Source organism: Aulonocara stuartgranti (genome assembly GCF_965226115.1).
Source record: "Aulonocara stuartgranti genome assembly, chromosome: 11".
NCBI classification, from domain to species: domain Eukaryota; kingdom Metazoa; phylum Chordata; class Actinopteri; order Cichliformes; family Cichlidae; genus Aulonocara; species Aulonocara stuartgranti.
Genome location: NC_138947.1, coordinates 2,562,211 through 2,580,908, shown reverse-complemented (window position 1 = coordinate 2,580,908; position 18,698 = coordinate 2,562,211). Strand labels below are relative to the sequence as shown.

General features: G+C 38.9%; 1 protein-coding gene and 1 long non-coding RNA gene across 3 annotated transcripts in view; both read right to left on the bottom strand.

The window, feature by feature from the left end:
- The window catches only part of LOC309717160 (uncharacterized protein), an 80,482-nt gene extending 63,244 nt beyond the window's left edge, over positions 1–17,238 (bottom strand). For both annotated transcript variants that reach the window (XM_082551490.1, XM_082551491.1), the window contains exons 1-22: positions 16,677–17,238; positions 15,068–15,320; positions 13,412–13,440; positions 12,436–12,772; positions 12,168–12,208; positions 11,586–11,859; positions 10,701–10,748; positions 10,370–10,413; positions 9,711–9,996; positions 9,296–9,339; positions 8,447–8,738; positions 7,894–7,937; positions 7,098–7,371; positions 6,668–6,717; positions 6,506–6,579; positions 6,117–6,331; positions 5,754–6,004; positions 5,508–5,636; positions 4,476–4,611; positions 3,430–3,459; positions 1,780–1,827; positions 40–87 (exon numbers count right to left, since the gene is read on the bottom strand). In XM_082551490.1, coding sequence (XP_082407616.1) covers positions 40–87; positions 1,780–1,827; positions 3,430–3,459; positions 4,476–4,611; positions 5,508–5,636; positions 5,754–6,004; positions 6,117–6,331; positions 6,506–6,579; positions 6,668–6,717; positions 7,098–7,371; positions 7,894–7,937; positions 8,447–8,738; positions 9,296–9,339; positions 9,711–9,996; positions 10,370–10,413; positions 10,701–10,748; positions 11,586–11,859; positions 12,168–12,208; positions 12,436–12,772; positions 13,412–13,440; positions 15,068–15,311 — 2,938 coding nt within the window. In that variant the 5' untranslated portion in view covers positions 15,312–15,320; positions 16,677–17,238. The remainder of the gene's footprint in view (positions 1–39; positions 88–1,779; positions 1,828–3,429; positions 3,460–4,475; positions 4,612–5,507; positions 5,637–5,753; positions 6,005–6,116; positions 6,332–6,505; positions 6,580–6,667; positions 6,718–7,097; positions 7,372–7,893; positions 7,938–8,446; positions 8,739–9,295; positions 9,340–9,710; positions 9,997–10,369; positions 10,414–10,700; positions 10,749–11,585; positions 11,860–12,167; positions 12,209–12,435; positions 12,773–13,411; positions 13,441–15,067; positions 15,321–16,676) is intronic.
- Positions 17,239–17,499: 261 nt separating this feature from the next.
- On the bottom strand, positions 17,500–18,314 carry LOC309716462. The gene is made up of 2 exons (XR_014279444.1): positions 18,054–18,314; positions 17,500–17,544 (listed from the first exon to the last, which is right to left on the bottom strand). It is a non-coding gene; the product is annotated as an uncharacterized lncRNA (long non-coding RNA).
- Between the last annotated feature and the right edge of the window lie 384 nt (positions 18,315–18,698).

Genomic DNA, 18,698 nt, shown 5'->3' with positions numbered 1-18,698 from the left:
TATATAAAACCACAGAACAGGTAACATTGATGAACCTACCAGCCGACTGAGAGCTGACAGCAGCTGCTCCCACTGAGGATCCTGCAGCTGTTAAAAATAACAAGGAAAGTTTTTAGTTTCTTAACAAATGTTCAAACTTTTTAACTTTCATTATGCTAGCAAACTGAAACATTAGAGACTCAGTGCCACCAAATTAAAACAATTAAACAACTACACCAAAGAATATTCCACTAAACTCTGGTCTACTTAAAAAAAAATAAATAAATCATTCATTTATAATATCAATAAAAGGTTGCTCTAAGTTTTTGAGGAAAATTTACTTCAATAAATTAATTGTTCTGATTATCTGCCATGATAACAGCAAACTAATAAAAATGTCTAATGGAAACACAGACTGTAGTTCCTCTGCTTTCCTACATTTTTACTTTTTAATGACTGCACTAGTGATCATTTCATTTGTTGGGCTCGTCAGTTAGTTATATTGCTAGAGACAGAAGGGCAGGCACGCAGACAAAGGCAGTTACAGGGAGGCGAGTCTCCCCAACAGCAGCTTAAACTGATTTCTGGGGTAATACTCTACAGTAAAACAGACCCCAAACCTTTTGTTGGAGCTATTTGTTCTTATTTTTTATTATTTGGAAATTTGTTAAAGTTTGTTGTTAGTTTATTTATATTTTGGGGTTTATTTACAAGTTTATTTGTAGGTTAATATTTGTTTCAGTGTTTTGTTTGTTTGATGTTTGTTAAATTAGGCAGTAAGAGCTGTAGGGCCATTTTGTTTCTATAAATAAAGAGACTGGTATAGGACCAGCATGCACTGGGGTGGGACTATGGTTTTTTACTAGAGAAGGAGAAGCAGCAGGAAGTAACAAAAAATGGATCTTGTTATTGCCAAACTGGATAAAATAAACCATAAAAACGCAACTTTCAAGTTTGGACAGTGGACTTCTTTTGCCTGCGTACGGAATAGTATCTCGGTGCAGCAGTGGCTTGTGGACTTTTAATTGTGGGATGTTTGGTTTGTCAAACAAAAGGAATTGCCACTACATAAAGTAAAAAACCTGCCCGTGGACAAAGGAATAATCTTTCATTAATGGATATGTTGGATATATGGATTTCAAGGATCACCGTCGAACTCGAATAAAAGTTACTGGATCGTCTGTGAGTACTCCTGACAGATTTGATGTTGAGGCCTGGATCAACATATCACTCGTTCATCAAAGCTGGTGAGTGATAATATTGTTTAAGCCGTAAAGGAAAACGGTGACGCTATTGGAGTTTAAAGACATTATTTCACTACAAAGACTGATGAACTGAGTTTGGATGTACTAAATTGGTGCATAATTGGATCGCTAATTAAAAATGCCAACGCCCACTGTGGAAATGTTTGTTCGCTGCAATCAGCAGGTAAATTGATGTCATGTTTGCACGTTATGCTATGGATTCTCAGTGTGCTGTGCATCTTTATAATGTTTGAAATAATCCATTTTTTCAGTTCACAATGATGCCATAAAGTTTTGACAGCGTATAGCAGCCAAAGATTTCAGCCAATTCTGCTCCAATCACATGGGTGAAGATAATCAAATACACCATCTTAGTATGCAATACTTCAAGGTCAAAGGTCAGGGTCATGCCATACAGGACAAAGCTTTAGTTTCAATTTAATCATCTCTAAAATTTAAAGCAACATCTTGGTCATTGGGGAACATAAGCACAGTTAGTATTGATCAGTTTTCTGTGTTTCATTATATAAAACTGAGTTAATATTGATGAACCTACCAGCCGACTGAGAGCTGACAGCAGCTGCTCCCACTGAGGATCCTGCAGCTGTTAATAAATAACAAGGAAAGTTTTTAATTTCTTAACAAATGTTCAAACTTTCTAACTTTCATTATGCTAGCAAACTGAAACATTTTTCAGTCTTTCAATAAATTTATTGGGAAAACCAGGCTCCCAGTATACAAATTGGTGTCCATCACCACGGATGGTTTGCCACTCAAATGGATTCACTGCCAGGTGCAGGGAGGACAATGTTATTCCGGATTTCCTCAATTACCGCTGCATAATACACCAACAAGCGTTATGCGCAAAATTGCTCCACATGAAAGAGATAATGGATGCAGTCGATACATTCACATGCTACCCTTTTTGGGAAGATGCAGAGGTTGATTCACTCGCATCAAAATTTGAAACACTGTGTAGCTGTTGGCATGATGATATTGTTTATATAATTTAGATCATTTCTTTATCTTGTCAAGGTCCATGTCATCATTGTAAATTGTTTAAGCTGTACATTATTTATGTTATTTTATGTAGTTCAAGTTATGGTGCTTTTATTTTTAAGGTCAAGCCTGCTTACAAGTCTTGTTGTCTCCTTTTTGGAAGCCTAAGAAAACACCTGCAAGCAGGTAGCAAGAATGAGCCGTAATGCTCTTTATTGAAAGTTAAGTGGAATGGACTTTAACTAGACACTTATAAGGAACCCTCAGAAGAATGGGGAGTACTTCCCTTTTTGCAGCATGCAGCCAACAAGGTATTTATTGATTTTATCTTTGTTTTCTTGTACAGTGTCGTTTTAGGTGCTGTGTCTTACGTTGAGTGTTTATTTTCTTAATGCTGTGTAGTTTTCACAGTGGCTTAGGAGAGAAGTCTTCGAATGAACCAATGAAGAAAAACAGGTGAATTATACACTGTTTCACCAGAATTTTTCTGAAATAGAGGATGAGATTTTGACACTAAGCTGAGTTTAAGTCCAGGGCTAACGGACAGTTCTGGAACTTGCAGAGGAAAAGTACCCCAACATTAGGAAATGTGTTACCTCCTTGACTGCAGCTGCACTTATTCATGTGAGTCAGCCTTTTCCCAGAAGATTATTAAGTCCAAATACCGTTCCACCATGACTGATGATTATTTGAAAGTGTACTTGAGGCTGACTATCAGCAGCTACCGTCCAGACTGTGCATCCCTGGTTGATTCCATTCAGTGCAAGTCATCAGAGTAAGGTAATATCAAAAAATGTACAGAGTTGTGTTGTGTAATATGGGTTCATACAGTTATGCAACATGCATGAATGAATACTCCATATGTTTATAAATAAATATATGTTTTGCATTTTCATAGTAGGTCAATCATTCTGACTTGGTCATTTCATAAGTCGCTCGCATGCTGAAAAAGTGTGTGCACCCCTGATTTAAATTCTCAGATTTCTAAATGAAGTCCTCTCCTCCTCAGGCACAAGTTGCAGCAGTATGAAATACGACCAACAATTAACAGTGGAGTCAATTGGGCTATGGCATGGATGAGCAACGTCTCTGGATTAACAACAAATTTTGGTAAATTTTGGTAAACTTGTGAAATTTAAACCAAAGAAAACTCACTACTGTAAAATGTTAAATGCAGTTATTATACAAATAATTTGAAATATCTTACCTTGTGCTTGATCAGTGCTTTGGTATTCGGCTGAAAATAATCAAGGAACATAAAACGTATAAATATAAAATTTTAAAGAAACTTTACTCCAATCCATCGGCCATATTTAAGTATTTTGTTATGATCTTTAATTTGTGTTGTTTCTCATTTTAATCTTCAATATTTTATGTTGTAATTTAATATATTACGCTCTATAAATTCATCCCGCTTTGTTCTATTGTGTGGTTGGTAGGTGTAATAAAACGGTGTGCATTGGGCCACCGTGTGGTGATGAAAGGTTTTCAATTTAAACTTAATTCATATTCAAATGTAACAAATAATAAATCTTCACAAAAAGTATAGTTGTGATCATTTTGATATTTGTTAGGTGGAGGAAATCTGGTATTTTCAGTGATTGTTCTGCATGATATACAGCACATTTACATGAACATTTTGGGACATTTCTAGTTTGAAACTGAATGAGAGGCTCGGTGATCAGGAAAGGCCCCACATACCATAAACATCTCACCAAATATAAGTGTAAAATAACGTTTTATAAAATCCTTGCACACTGACATTTCCAACAGAATCTATGCTCAGGTAGATTATTTGGTCTAAAGAGGTTTTTTCACCATTGTATGTTTTACTTTGCACTGAATTCATCGATTAGATGTTTCTCATTTTCCAAAAGGATTTTATAGAAGATATCGTTGCATCTTTCTGTCATGGGCAACACTTTTCTGACCGTCACTGTTTATAGCTGTTTTAGGTATAATATCAGGAAAATGTCAACGGGGCTCCAACCAGAGATATCTGCTCTGTAGTTTTGGGTGTTGTGTGGAATAAATAACATGTTTCCTGTTTTACATTCGCCTTGTTTCTTCCTACAGAATAAGACACAAACTATCTTAGAAAAGGACGAGTCAGAAAATGTACGTCCTGCAGAAGCAGCAAAGAAGGACCAAAGATTGCTGCTACATATAGCTTACTGACAATGTTGAGCTAACATGTAATTGTACTCATTTAATACAATAAAGTGATGACAAATTTGAAAATGTAAAGTTAACCTTTTCGAACTGTACAGGTCCATACTGGCTGAAGATCTTTTTTTGATGTGAGTTTAAGGCGGAAGTTTCCATCTGGATTTTCAGTGTAAACTTCAAAGAAATTTGGCTTTCCACTTGGATATCTGAGCTTTAAATCCTGTTAAAGAAAGAAAGAGCAACGGGAAAGAGAGAGGTATGGTATGGATATTTGTAAGTTACTATTTCTGCCTTTACTACTCCACAGTGATATTTCAAAAGCTGCAGCTTCAGCAGGTTCTCAAAGCTTTCCACCTTCTCTCGTCCACAAATGGACTGCTGGTCTGCACCGGCCTATGGTTCATGCATCTGATCCAGTTCCAGCATCATCCTGTATCCATGTTTTCTCTCATCATTCATGTTTTTTCTTTTCCTGGTTCAAAGTCACTCAAATGTTAAAGTCCTGGTAAGTCAGCATATAGCTGGTGGTGTATCAAAGCCTTTTGTATCTTTTGTCATGTTTCTGCTCCTGCTAACAAGCGTTTCACTCTCTGAGCTTCATCAGACTTCAATCTCTTCTGTCTGCTCTCCATTCACCATCCAGGACTCCAGCCTCTGATGTAGGCTCGGTCTCTATTGTGCTTGCTTTTCCCTCACCCTACCCTTCCCAACCTTCTTTTTGCTACGATCACTTAGTATATCCTATTTATTATAATATATTACACTCATTTTCTGTGCTTTGGTCATGCTTGAGCTAACAATACTGTTTTCATTCTATAGAGTCAAACTTCCCTGCCACAGTAAGATTGCTCTTACTGTTTTGGGGGGTCCTGTCCTAAATCCTAACACTGCAATCAAGGTTCATCAGCGTTAAATCACCAAATAGATTCGTTCATTTTTCTATCTCAGTAAATCATGTTCACTTCTTCCAGATCAGCTCTTCTTATTGAATATTTACTGAATCCTTTCTTTGCTCAGTAAAATGCATGAAGGCTGCCGACGACAGCTGGACTATTTATTCTCAGCCTATTATGCAAATATGTATTTGGAAAGAAATGAAAGCATTTCAAACCATACTTCAGGACAGATTTCTGCACCATCCACATCTGCTGTTAGTGTGAAACGATCAAGAATTTTCAAGGACTTCTCTGGATCTGGCTTCAGGATAGCTTTGTATCCATGGGGCACTTCCCTCTGCTTTATTACCTGTGAAGAATAAAGTGCAAAGATACTAAAAAGCCATGTAACACATTAGCCAGTTTTATATATTAATTTATTCATTCTCCTGAATTCTGCCTATTATACTGTGAAACATGTAATAACCTGCTGTAGCCCAGGATCACGTGGGATCAGATAAACATGCAGTGTGAGGAAAGCTGTGTTGGTCTGATAGATCAACACGTTGCAGCCAATTTTCACAGGAATGCCGAGTTTCATCAGGACCGCTCTCGGAGAGAAAATCGGTTCAGTTAACTTGACATGTGTTGGTGTGACCTCAGACACTTTTTCCACAACATCTCCACAGTCATCTATGTGAAGGACTGCAAACGTGTCCAATATGTCAGGGATGTCATCTGCAGGAGAACACAACAACACAAACATGGTGAGAAGAACAGTTTATAACAGTTTGTGCGCTCACTGTCAGAAATGTCAAACATCTGAAAGTCTTCCTTCATGTCCTCTTACCGATGCAGATCCAGTGTGGCAGGTGAACTTCATTTAACTTCCCAGCAGTGACTGTGACGTCCATCAGAGGACCTGCAGGCATGTATTGTCTGCTCTCCATCCTCTCCATGTGTCCCTCCCAAGATCTAAACTGGTACTGAAAGCTGGTCTTTCCCTTACAGACCCAGCGCAAGCCCGACACTCTGCATTCAAAGTGTCCTGCTGCAGACTGAAGGCTGAAACAGGAATTAAATACACACTCATGAAGGAACAACAGAGTGAATGGAAACACAGAGTAGTCGTGTGAATCGGATGCAAAATGAAGAATTTCCTCTGGGAATAAATCCAAAGCTGAACTGTTTCCTGTAGTTCCAGTTTGCTGTGCTGCAGCATTCAGGAAGTTGATTTACCTGTAAGTTGGAGCCTCGTCTGCATCTGTACTGTTCACCTCAGGTTCAAGTTTAGTCCAATCACTGCAGTCCTGCTGCAGAGGACAGTCTCTTTAGTCAATAAGTACACATGTTTATAAAGAAAGAAACTTTAGCAATAAATGGATGAATGGAAGGGATTACCGTCAGGCTCTGACAACCTTCAAGCTCTGAACTTCTTTCAGTTTTTCGTCCTTGTTGAGACACAAAGAATTCAAATGAATGATGTTATGCTGACATATAAAATCATCCTCTAACTGTCCACATGTTTGCTGTTTGATCACTTTATGCTGTGCAGTGCTGCTTCAACATCAGAACAACATGTTCAGCAGGACGTGCAGCTGAGTGACGTCTAAGATGATCAAAAGCTGATGAATCCAAATATTCTCACCAGTGATGTCAGAACAAGACAGAGACAGAGAGAAAGGTTGGATTCAGCTCTGATTTATGCAAAGTTATTTTTGGACGTCTGTTGTGTTTCCTGTTTATTTTAATGTTTGTTGATTAGAAGTTGTTTAAACAAGTTTATTGTAAATTATGAAAATCTGTTTATTAAACATTTGTTTGGTCTCACCTGAGCTGCTCTCTGACAGCCTCAGCATCAGATCAGGTCTGTTCATGTCTGTTAAAACCTCCATGGTCACCTCCACAGACTGATGACCAAGTTTATCCACCATCACATTCACAAGGTCTTCTGTCCAGTTTGGATACCAGTACCTCTCCATTTGTGGCAGGCTCATCTTAAAGCACGTGAACGGCAGCAACTGCTTGAATTTCTTTAGATCCTTTTGACTGAATTCATTCAGTGTTTCCAAGAGAATCTGTCTGACAGCTTCCTGTTCTTTTTCCTGTAAAACCAAAACAATGTATTAAGTTACTGTATAATATCTCTGTTGGACGATTTAAAGATTTATTTTTATTTAATTTCCAGAGAAACTGAAATAGAAATATCAAATATTAATAAAAAGATGTCTTCATTAATATTTATGTTTCAGAACGATCACCGACGAGACAGCTGGCGGTTTTGATATTTAACTTTGTGTATTTATGAACTTTAGTTTCATGAAAAAAAGTATTGTTTACTTTCCATCAGTACTAAAACCTAAATGTCCTTTTTTCTGGAATTAAAGTCTTTGTAAAGTTAAAGACAAAGAAAAATCTAAAGATGTCATTTCCTGGTTTTATCGTCAGGAGTAGATCCTTCACTCTGTCGTCAGTGGAAACATTATTGCTGCAGACTCCACATTAACACTGTGAGAAGCATCCAGTTTCAAAGATGCTTCGTCTGTTTCATCGTGTTTAATGTTCAAGATGAGGATGATTTACAGCCTGAATCTACTGAATGAAAGCTGAGATAAAGTCACACTCACTCTCTTCAACAGTGCAGCTCCATGTTCATCCACAGAGTGTTTCTCTGAGGAGGAAAGACATTTACCATCAACTCTGAGGATTCAAACATCATCACACATCCAAGTAGAATCAGCCTTCAGACGACACAGATGATTTAAAAGAGAAAATCATGTGAAACTAAATAAAATGACATAAGAACCCAACAAAGAAACCCTCCATCCTGTCCAACCAAAGTAACTGGGGGTTCCCAGCTGTGATAATGAGAGAGGGTACACCTGTCCACCTCAGGTTTTAAACAGACAGACAACCTTTCACACCCACATTTAATTTAGAACCAGCAATAAAGCCAACAAGCATGTGTTTGGACTGGAAACCAGAGCACTCTGAGGAAAAGCATGCAGGCACAGGGAGAACATGCAAACTCCACACAGAAAGGTTCCAGCCAACCAGGAGGCTCAAACACACAACCTTCATGCTGTGAGGACACAGTGCTAACCACTGCACCACCATGACACCACCAACACAAAAACCTGTTGATGACACAGAGTTTACACTCATGCATGTTGGTCTTACCTCTGGATGCTGAGCTGCTCTCTGGTAACTTCTGCACCAGATCAGTTCTGTTCATGTGCATGAAAACTTCTCTGGTCACCTCCACAGACTGATGACCAAGTTCATCCACCATCAGATTCATTATATCTGCTCTGGTTGATGATGGACTCAACCTGTCTATATATGATAAGAATGACCGATTCCTCCAAGGAATGATCGTCTGCAGGAGCCTCTTAAATGTCTCGAGCTCCTCATCACTCAAATCATTCAAAGTTTCTAAAAGCAGATGTTTAACAGCTGCCATTGTTGCCGCCTGCAACAATAAACACAATCACGGGGTCACATATTTATTTAGCCAAACACAAGCATCTATTTACTAGTTGCAGTACGTTTATCAAAAAAATGAAGAAAATCTAAAACTGTGATCCACTTTTATGGGTTTGAATACTTTTTCTTTACAGGCTGCAGTTCTTCTCTCACTGTGCAGATAAAAACTGAAATATATCCATCAAGAATCTTTCCCTGATTTCACATCATCTTTCATTCTTTATTAATATTTGTAAGTAGAATAAAGTTTCCTGTTTAAGCTGAAAGTGTTTGATGTTTTCAGATTTCTCTGTCCTGTTGAAGAGTCAGGACAAATGTACATGCTGACACTTCCTCAGCTCATCCTCAGTGGTAAAGACATCCTGACATTAGTGTTGCAGAAAATTACTGCTGAAGAAGTCAAACTGAATGAAGCTTCAGTTTGTCACAAACATCCAGCAGAAATCATGAGAAAAATGACTCAACATGAGAACTGATGATACTTTAGTCCTCTGACTTTCAGCCTGCTGTCTTGTACTGAATCAGAGATGTGACATGACTCACTTTGTGGATCAGTGCAGAGCGTCGTTCATCCACAGAGTGTTTCTCTGAGGAGAAAAGTGCTCAAAGTCACTCATGACAAACACATTTAACAACTAACTGACAATTATTCAGGAAATATGACTTTGGAAAAATGGACAATATGCAGAATTACACTGAAACCTCCTCAGCAATAATAAACAGTATGAAGGAGTCATTTTTACTCCTCCTCACAAAGTATTTGGATTTAATCTGGTCTCATTTTTATGTATTTATTGAAGTAGATTTTTCCAGAACAGCCATAAAATATGTTTTAAAGATGTGTTTTTTGTCTTTATTACAAATATTATTTATAAAGTCAAAGAAGACTTTAGTCAGACGTTTATGAGACATGAAAACAGTTTTATGACTTTAATGAGTTTTGATTTTGTTGTCTTACTTCGAGGCAGTGAGCTGCAGTCTGACAGCCTCTGAGCCAGATCAGTCCTCTTCATCTCCTTTAAGACCTCCATGGTCTTCTCCACTGACTGTTGGCCGTAAGTCAGCACCATCAGAAACACTGTGTGCTGCAGGTCTGTTCTCATGTACCACATCAATGAGAAGTCTGAGTCATATTTGTGAAGATAAATTTGTAGCAGGTTCAACTTGAACTCCCTGAGCTCCGGCTCATTGAGACCATCCAGAGCTTCCAGCAGCAGCTCAATAACAGACTCCATCGTTTCTACCTGGAAAATTCAAAGAAAATGTTCATGAGATAAATGTGACATTTCTCACTTTCAGGTTTGTTTGTTTTCTCATCAACACTTTACAAATGTAGATGTGTTTAGATGACATCATCCATCACATAAGGTGATGATGTCATTGGTCATCTTTGTCACAATGATCACAAACAGCTGATTAACAATTATTCTGCTTCTGTTAACAAGTTCAGGACTTTTCTGACCTGCTGCAGACCTCCCTCACTGCACACGCTCAACTTATCAAACTTTGACCTTTCCAATCAAAATCAAATCATTTGTTTCTATTGAAGATTTCTATCCTGTATTTATGAAATGAAAGCTGGATGATCTGAAGTCAGACAGATGTGACATGACTCACTTTGTGGATCAGTGCAGGCCAACGTTCATCCTCAGAGTGTTTCTCTGACAGAAAAGAAAGATTAAAAGCTTCATTCATGACTGATTTAACATCAGTGTTAATAATCAGACACTTTGAAATAACTGATGCTTTGATTTCATTCTGATGATCCTTGTAAGTTGGATTAATAACAACATTAAACTTGTTAACATGAAGTCATATTTGATGGGAAACTATCAACGTGTGAGGAAATGATCCAGTTCTGTTTCATTCAGTAATTCTTCTTCTTCATCTTCTTCATCTTCATATCAATGAGTGTATTTATTGATTCATGTGTTTTCTGGACACTGACCTTTCTCTGTTTCCTCCACATCAAATCCTTCAGCTGATGATCCTGCAGCTGCAACACATTGAATACAAACTGTAACTACATGACACAGACACTGTGTGTGTCCTTTATGTGTGCTCATCCTGAGTATAACACTGAGTCCTGACAATAAAAAGCTTTAATATTTCACTTTCAGCTGTGCTGACTGAAGGCAGGAGGAGGCCATAGTTACACAATCACAGAGAAATCACTGAAAAGACTTTGAATCATTTACCTCATACAGGTCGTCTGTCTCCATAGTGGAGTTTCAATCAAAGCTAACATAAAGATCCATTTACAACACAAGACTGATATTAATGAGCTCAAAATGCAAAAAACAAAGAAAAATATTTTCAAAGGAAAGAAGTTCAAAGAGCTTTAAAACAACATTTACTAAAGAAAGTCACTGATTCAATAAGCTGAATATTTTTACTTTAAACATTGAAATATGAAAACAAATCTGTTTAATTTTACTGTGTTTGTACAACCTGAATGTGTTCATTTATCAACGTCTGTCCAAAATAAATCAGAGGAAACTAATTCTTTCATTTATAAATGATAATAAAGTTTATATTATGCAGTTCTTGTTGTGAGTTTCTCTGATTTAATTCTTTAAATTAATTTTTACTGTAAGGTGTAATATTATATTTAAAATCCTTCCACACACAGTTAAGAATAATCCCAACATATCTGTTGTATTAATTTATGCAGCTTATGATTATTGTACAGCTGTCCTTCTTGGCCAGGACACTCTTGTAAAACAGATTTTTAATGTCACAAGTTTATTTTTTCCTGGTTAAATAAACTTTAATGAATAAATAAAATGTATTAAAGTTATTACAGACACTCTGACAGATTATTTCCTCTTACCTTTGAGTCCTGAGCTGCTCTCTGACAGCCTCTGCACCAGATCAGTTCTCTGCATGTCTGTTAAAACCTCCCTGATCACCTCCACAGACTGATGACCAAGTTTATCAATCATATCATTCACTATTCCTCTTCTGTCATCACTCAGTTTGATTTGTGGAAGACTCTTCTGAAAACAAGTGAACTGCAGGAACCACATGAACTTGTTGAGATCCTGATCACTCAAATCCTCCAGTGTTTCTAGAAGCACATCTGTAACAGCTGCCATTGTTGCAACCTGGAAAATTCAAACATTCATAAAGAAAAAATGTTTCCTCACTGAGAAAATTACAGATTTATGTTTTTGTAGCTGTTTTAAACTTTGAATGTTTTCAATGTTTTCTCTGAAACACTTTGTTTTCTTTTATTATCTGATTTATTAAGATGTAGTTATGTAAACACACTTTTTAATAATCTTTGATTTTAAATCTAAAAACATTTCTGTGACAACTGTTTAATCTAAATGATGAAATTATGATTTTCAAACTGCATCTTATTGAATCAAAGCTGAACTCTGCAGAGTCAGACAGATGAGACGTTACTCACTTTATGGATCAGTGCAGACAGATGTTCATCCAGATGTTTGTCTGAAAAAAGAGAAATTAACAGAAATGGAAATAAGTGTTTAATAAAAGCTAATCGAGCTTTAAAAAAATACACAGAGATCAACAACAAAAAAGTTACATTTAAACCTGCTGAACATCATTTTCTGCTCGTCAACAATGCTCTCTTTGCTCTGTAAATCTGACTGTTTCTAATATGAACTGAAGCAGAAACACTTTTATCATTTTAACATGTTTTGTCTTTATCTTACTTTGAGCTTCTGAGCTGCTGTCTCTCAGCCTCTGAGCCAGATCAGTCCTCTTCATCTCCTTTAAAACCTCCACGATCTTCTCCACTGACTGTTGGCCAAAAGTCCTCACCATCAAAAACACCACGTCCTGCACATCCTGCACGTCCTGCAGGTCTGAAATCGCAGACAGACTCATGGAGCTCATTGAGCCCCATGAGTCTGACATCTCAGACAGAGTCATGGGGCTCATTGAGCCAAGTTTTCTTCTCAGGATCTCGATGAAGTCTCTGAGCTCGCTGCCTCTCAGATCAGCCAGTGTCTCCAAAAGCAGCTCAATAAGAGACTCCATCGTTTCCACCTGGTAAAAACAGAGGTCACATGACAGCGATGCACCATTCAAATGTCTGTTTGATTTTTAATCAACAGAAACATTTTAGTGTGCTAAAAATAAATTCATGTTTGAATCCAATTCTTTCTAAAAACCTGAAAAGATGACCTTTGACCTTCAAAGCTGCGTCTTTTTAAGGTCATGACCGGTCGACCAGATGTAGAGCAGAAAATAACCTCCATGAACATCTGGTGCTCGGTGGGTACCTGCTTGGATTGGTTTTTTATTTCTTGGCTCATTTTTTCCTCTTTTTGAAGGATTTAATTTTCATGAACAGGTTTGTGACTCTGTTTTACTGCCTGACTGTAACTCTGTCAAAGACTGAGCTACAAAAACTGCAGTGAGTCTCCTGATTTTACAAACAGAGGGGAGCTTTAACTGCTCGCATCTTTACTGATAAACAGAAAGACTTGAATTTAATCTGCTTTTAAAATGTAAATAAGGTTTAATATTTCTACACCAATCATGTATAAAACTCATGTGTACATGACAAAGCTGCAGCTTGAATCTCATGTGTATGATTTGTGTTTAAGATGAAGATCATTTTCAGTCTTCATCTACTGAATCAAAGCTGAACTGTGTGAAGTCGACTGATGTGACGTTACTCACTCTCTGGCTCAGTGGAGGAAACTGTTTGTCTGAGGAGAAAAGAAAGAGAAAAAGTCAGATTAGAAACTGTTTTATCATCAGGCTTTATGAGGATTTAGAACATGAAAGATTTCACATCAAAGTGACACTTAAACCTCGTTAACTCGTTAATAATGATTTTAGAGAGAGGCCTAACTTTGTGAATGAGAGCACACACAGGATACTCTGATCGCTGATCACTTTTATGTGTGTATACACACACACACACACACACACACACACACACACACACACACACATATATAAATATACACTACATGTCTTTGAACGTGACGGGAGTCGACTCCAGACCGGGCGTTTCTGTCCAATGAGGGTCCCAGGCTGCCTCTCCCATGCTAACCAACCGTAACTTGGACATAACTTGGACATTCCCAGATAGACTTAAAGGAAACTCATTTCTGTTTGTATCCATAATCTCATTCTTTCAGTCCTCAGAGCTTGTGACCATATGCATGGGCAGGAACATAGCTCCACCTACAAATCTAAAACATCAGGGCCCGCTCTCTCCTCACCAGGGCAGATCAGCAGAGCATCCACATCACTGCAAACACAGCACTAATCTATCTGTCAATCTCCTGCTCCACTCTCCCCTCCCCTGTGAACGACACCCTTAGATACTTAAACTCCTCCAAATGGGGGAACTCGTCCGTGACCTGGAGTGAGCACTCCACCCTTTACCAGCTGAGAACCATGGCCTAAAACTTGGAGGTGCTACTTTCACCCACTTGTTGCACATTCAGATTCAAACTGCCCCAGTGAGAGCTGGAGGTCGTGACTCCATGAAGCGCTTTGTCTCTCCAAAGCGTGCTGCACATGCGTGTCTGTTACATGCTTCCTTGATATGGGTTGCGTGACCAGAGAACTCCAGCTCTCTCAGGTACAGTAGATGCAGCTACGTCTCCAACATTCTGATAACTTCTGGAAAGTTCCCCATCCAGACGATGAAGGCAGTGATGGCATCTGAGTCTTTCTTCTTTATAGACACTGACAGATACTAGATACTGTGTGTTACTTTAATTTAGGACCAGCTGCAACTGAATAAATTCACAATACAGTTAATGTATTGATCAGATCAAAATACTGTAACTGAGCTTGTGTAACAGTGTTTATGTTGTGTGTGATTCCATAATAACCACAATGGATTTGTGATGTTTATTGGCTCAATGGCGCCCTCTCTCAGAGGCAGTGGATCACTGCACTGTGTGGGATCATTAGGTATCAGCACGTGTGCGACCACTATACAGAGCATGTGACCTCTGTAGCTGTCTAACTGTTAATAAGAAGAGTTTCAGTGGTTTGTTGTAATTGTGAAGTCCTGAAACAGTCACATAATATCACTGCACACCGGCTATAAGCTGCTATTATTTTGTAGTGTGCTGTGTTTGAGCCTCCTGTAATGAGCCAGCCTGCCTGACCTGCACATATTCTGCTCTAATCCACGTTATAAAAAGCAGCACGAAAATATAAACGTCTTTGTTCATCATTCACTACACAACACAGAGTCAAGAGATTTTTCTATCAGTCAGCACCTGGTTTCATATGAATGTGATAAACTATGTGCAGTATTCTCACATATTTAAGTCTTTGTTCTCTTATTTGTGGTTCCTGAGGTGATACCTGATAATCTCTGCACCAGATCAGTCCTGTTCATCTTCATTAAAGCCTTTCTGGTCTCCTCCACACTCTCTCCTCTGTACGTCTCCTCCATCAGCTTCACTACATCCTGTGTGTTTGCTGTTTTCAGTCGGCCCCTTGGCTCGGATGATAGATCTTTCTCCAGTTCAGTGAGTGACTTGAACTCAGCAAAGTCCTCTGGACTCAACTGGTTCAGTGTTTCAATGAGCAGCTTCTTAGTCGTCATAGTTACCACCTGGAAAATGAAGAAATCATATTATACATGAAGGACAGCATGTCTGCTGTTTGTTCATTTGATGGATGGAAACTGACTGCTTTGTATTTCACTAATGACAACATTACTGACATGGACGTCTGTTACTTTTCCATCACCCAAATGAAAACTGTGATTGGACGTGAACGTCAAACATCAGCTTGAACCTTGAGTAAAATTGTGTAATAAAAACATGCAACCCACAGCAGCGTGAGTGTGTGAGTTTGAGTTCAGCTTGTTGGAAAGGCCCTCCACAACAGTCTCGTTTTCAAATGTGCCTCCTTGCGAAAATGAATTGCCCACCCCTGGTTTATACAAACTCTTTCAAATTAAAAGCCCTCTAGATTCTCACAGGTGAGAAACACTTTAATTCTCAACAAGGCTTTTATTTACTTACATGAAGGAACCTTTTAAAAACAAGCGCGTCCATGCTCACAGGTGTACACACGGGGACTCACACACACAAACTACACCCTTTTTGGCTCCTACCTCAAAGCACACTGTGCGCTGTCGATCTTACGTGCTGCACAATAAGGTTTAATATTTAGTATTTACTGTTATATTCACATAGATCATCATGATGTTGTTTATTGTATTGCTCTCGTCTTCTTCTGCTTGTTTTCTTTTTTCTTTCTCAACAGGTGATCCAGGTAAAAAAAAAAAAAACTCTTTCTCTCCCTCTCTTTCTTTCATTCTTTCTCCCTGTCCTATCCCCCAGTCATGTCTGTCCCGCCTGTAACAACCAAAAATAAAATAAATACATAATTATAATGAAGGTCAATCAAATGGACAAATATGGCAAGGCCATGATGATCCAATTGGTAAAGTAAAGCATCTTTCTTGGCCTTCAGGCAACAATTCTGATGGCTAAAGATCCAAACGGGACACAAAAAAAAAAAAAAAAGTCTTTCCTGGAGAAATTTGAGGTTGCAGATGTTTCAGGGCTGAAGCCTTATCATATGTGTGCTCTTTGGTCCAGGTCGGACAATGTATGACAGAGTGAGAGGCAATAAGATTTTCATGGCGAATCATAGAAATTCGCCGTGGCGCCACGGCCTCACCGTGTCCCGAAAACTCAAAAGCTCCGCAGTTTAACATGGCCCGGGTGTGTAGTTGACACTGACCAAATATGAAGGTTATGCAATAGAACCCCAAATAGGTGGCTGAGTTTTTGAGCATGTTTAGGCCCTCAAACAGGCCCTTGTTTTGCCTGAAGAAGAAGAAGAAGAAGAAGAAGAAGAAACAGAGCAGATAGAGGGCCTTCGCACTCCCCTAACAAGGAAGCAGAACTACGAATGTGAACTTCCAGGAGGAAGCAGAACTTAATGCCGCGCTTACCTTCAATACTTCATGTAAAATGTGAACACCAGGAATCACTGCTGATGGAAAATCATTCTTCAGTGTTTGTGAAGCAGCTTAGTGTGAGGCACTGTTCTCCCGCTGCTTTCTCTCACTTTCTGTAAACGCTGAGGCGGAAAAACCTCCGCTTTTCTGCGTCTCTCTCCTCCCAGCTGTCAGCCCGCCTGAATAACGGAGGCGCCTTGATGCGACTGTTGTTCTAATTTTGCGCCATAGAAATAAACCGAGTTGAAATAGATGTTACCGCCTTTCCATCAACGTTACCTTTGGCTCAGGTATGAGTAGAAAGAGTGACGTCGTGTCTCTTTAATCAGTCTCTGCATCTCCAAAGCAACAACGGATACACCGAGTTTAATAAATACTGAATCCGTTAATAATAATAAAAAGTTCCATAATCCAAAGTAAGCATCACATTCACATGCTAACTAGAGCTACTTATGTCTGACTGAACACTCTTAAGCTGTAATTTACCACAGACGGTATAAATCTTTAATACTGTGTGTTTCTGTTATTCACTAAACATCTGTCAACGATCAGGAAGACCTGCAGTCTCCTGGAGAGCCAACAGGGGGCGAAACCAACCCACTGAATTAACAATGGTACAGGGACGAACGCTGGTTTGAGGGCGGAGTCCTTCACTCTGTCGTCAGTGGAAACATTATTGCTGCAGACTCCACATTAACACTGTGAGAAGCATCCAGTTTCAAAGATGCTTCGTCTGTTTCATCGTGTTTAATGTTCAAGATGAGGATGATTTACAGCCTGAATCTACTGAATGAAAGCTGAGTTAGAGTCACACTCACTCTCTTCAACAGTGCAGCTCCATGTTCATCCACAGAGTGTTTCTCTGAGGAGGAAAGACATTTACCATCAACTCTGAGGATTCAAACATCATCACACATCCAAGTAGAATCAGCCTTCAGACGACACAGATGATTTAAAAGAGAAAATCATGTGAAACTAAATAAAATGACATAAGAACCCAACAAAGAAACCCTCCATCCTGTCCAACCAAAGTAACTGGGGGTTCCCAGCTGTGATAATGAGAGAGGGTACACCTGTCCACCTCAGGTTTTAAACAGACAGACAACCTTTCACACCCACATTTAATTTAGAACCAGCAATAAAGCCAACAAGCATGTGTTTGGACTGGAAACCAGAGCACTCTGAGGAAAAGCATGCAGGCACAGGGAGAACATGCAAACTCCACACAGAAAGGTTCCAGCCAACCAGGAGGCTCAAACACACAACCTTCATGCTGTGAGGACACAGTGCTAACCACTGCACCACCATGACACCACCAACACAAAAACCTGTTGATGACACAGAGTTTACACTCATGCATGTTGGTCTTACCTCTGGATGCTGAGCTGCTCTCTGGTAACTTCTGCACCAGATCAGTTCTGTTCATGTGCATGAAAACTTCTCTGGTCACCTCCACAGACTGATGACCAAGTTCATCCACCATCAGATTCATTATATCTGCTCTGGTTGATGATGGACTCTGTGATTTGTATGACAGACTCATCCAAAGAAAAATTGACTTCAGGAATCTCTTGAACTCCTCGAGCTCAAATCATTCGAAGCTTCCAAAAGCAGTTGTTTCACAGCTGCCACCATTGCCACCTGGAAAAGTCATTCAATTTGCAGGACATTTATTTATTTATCCATTTTATCCAAATAAGGTCTTTTAGAAAGTTCAGTATGATTTCTCATAACCACAAAAAAGCAGAAATCGTGAGAAAAATGACTCAACATGAGAACTGATGATACTTTAGTCCTCTGACTTTCAGCCTGCTGTCTTGTACTGAATCAGAGATGTGACATGACTCACTTTGTGGATCAGTGCAGAGCGTCGTTCGTCCACAGAGTGTTTCTCTGAGGAGAAAAGTGCTCAAAGTCACTCACAAGAGACTTACTTACCAACTGACAGTTGTATAATCTTCAACATTACATTTAAAGCTCAACTATGATAGACACTGTTTGTGTTATTCAGTCTCT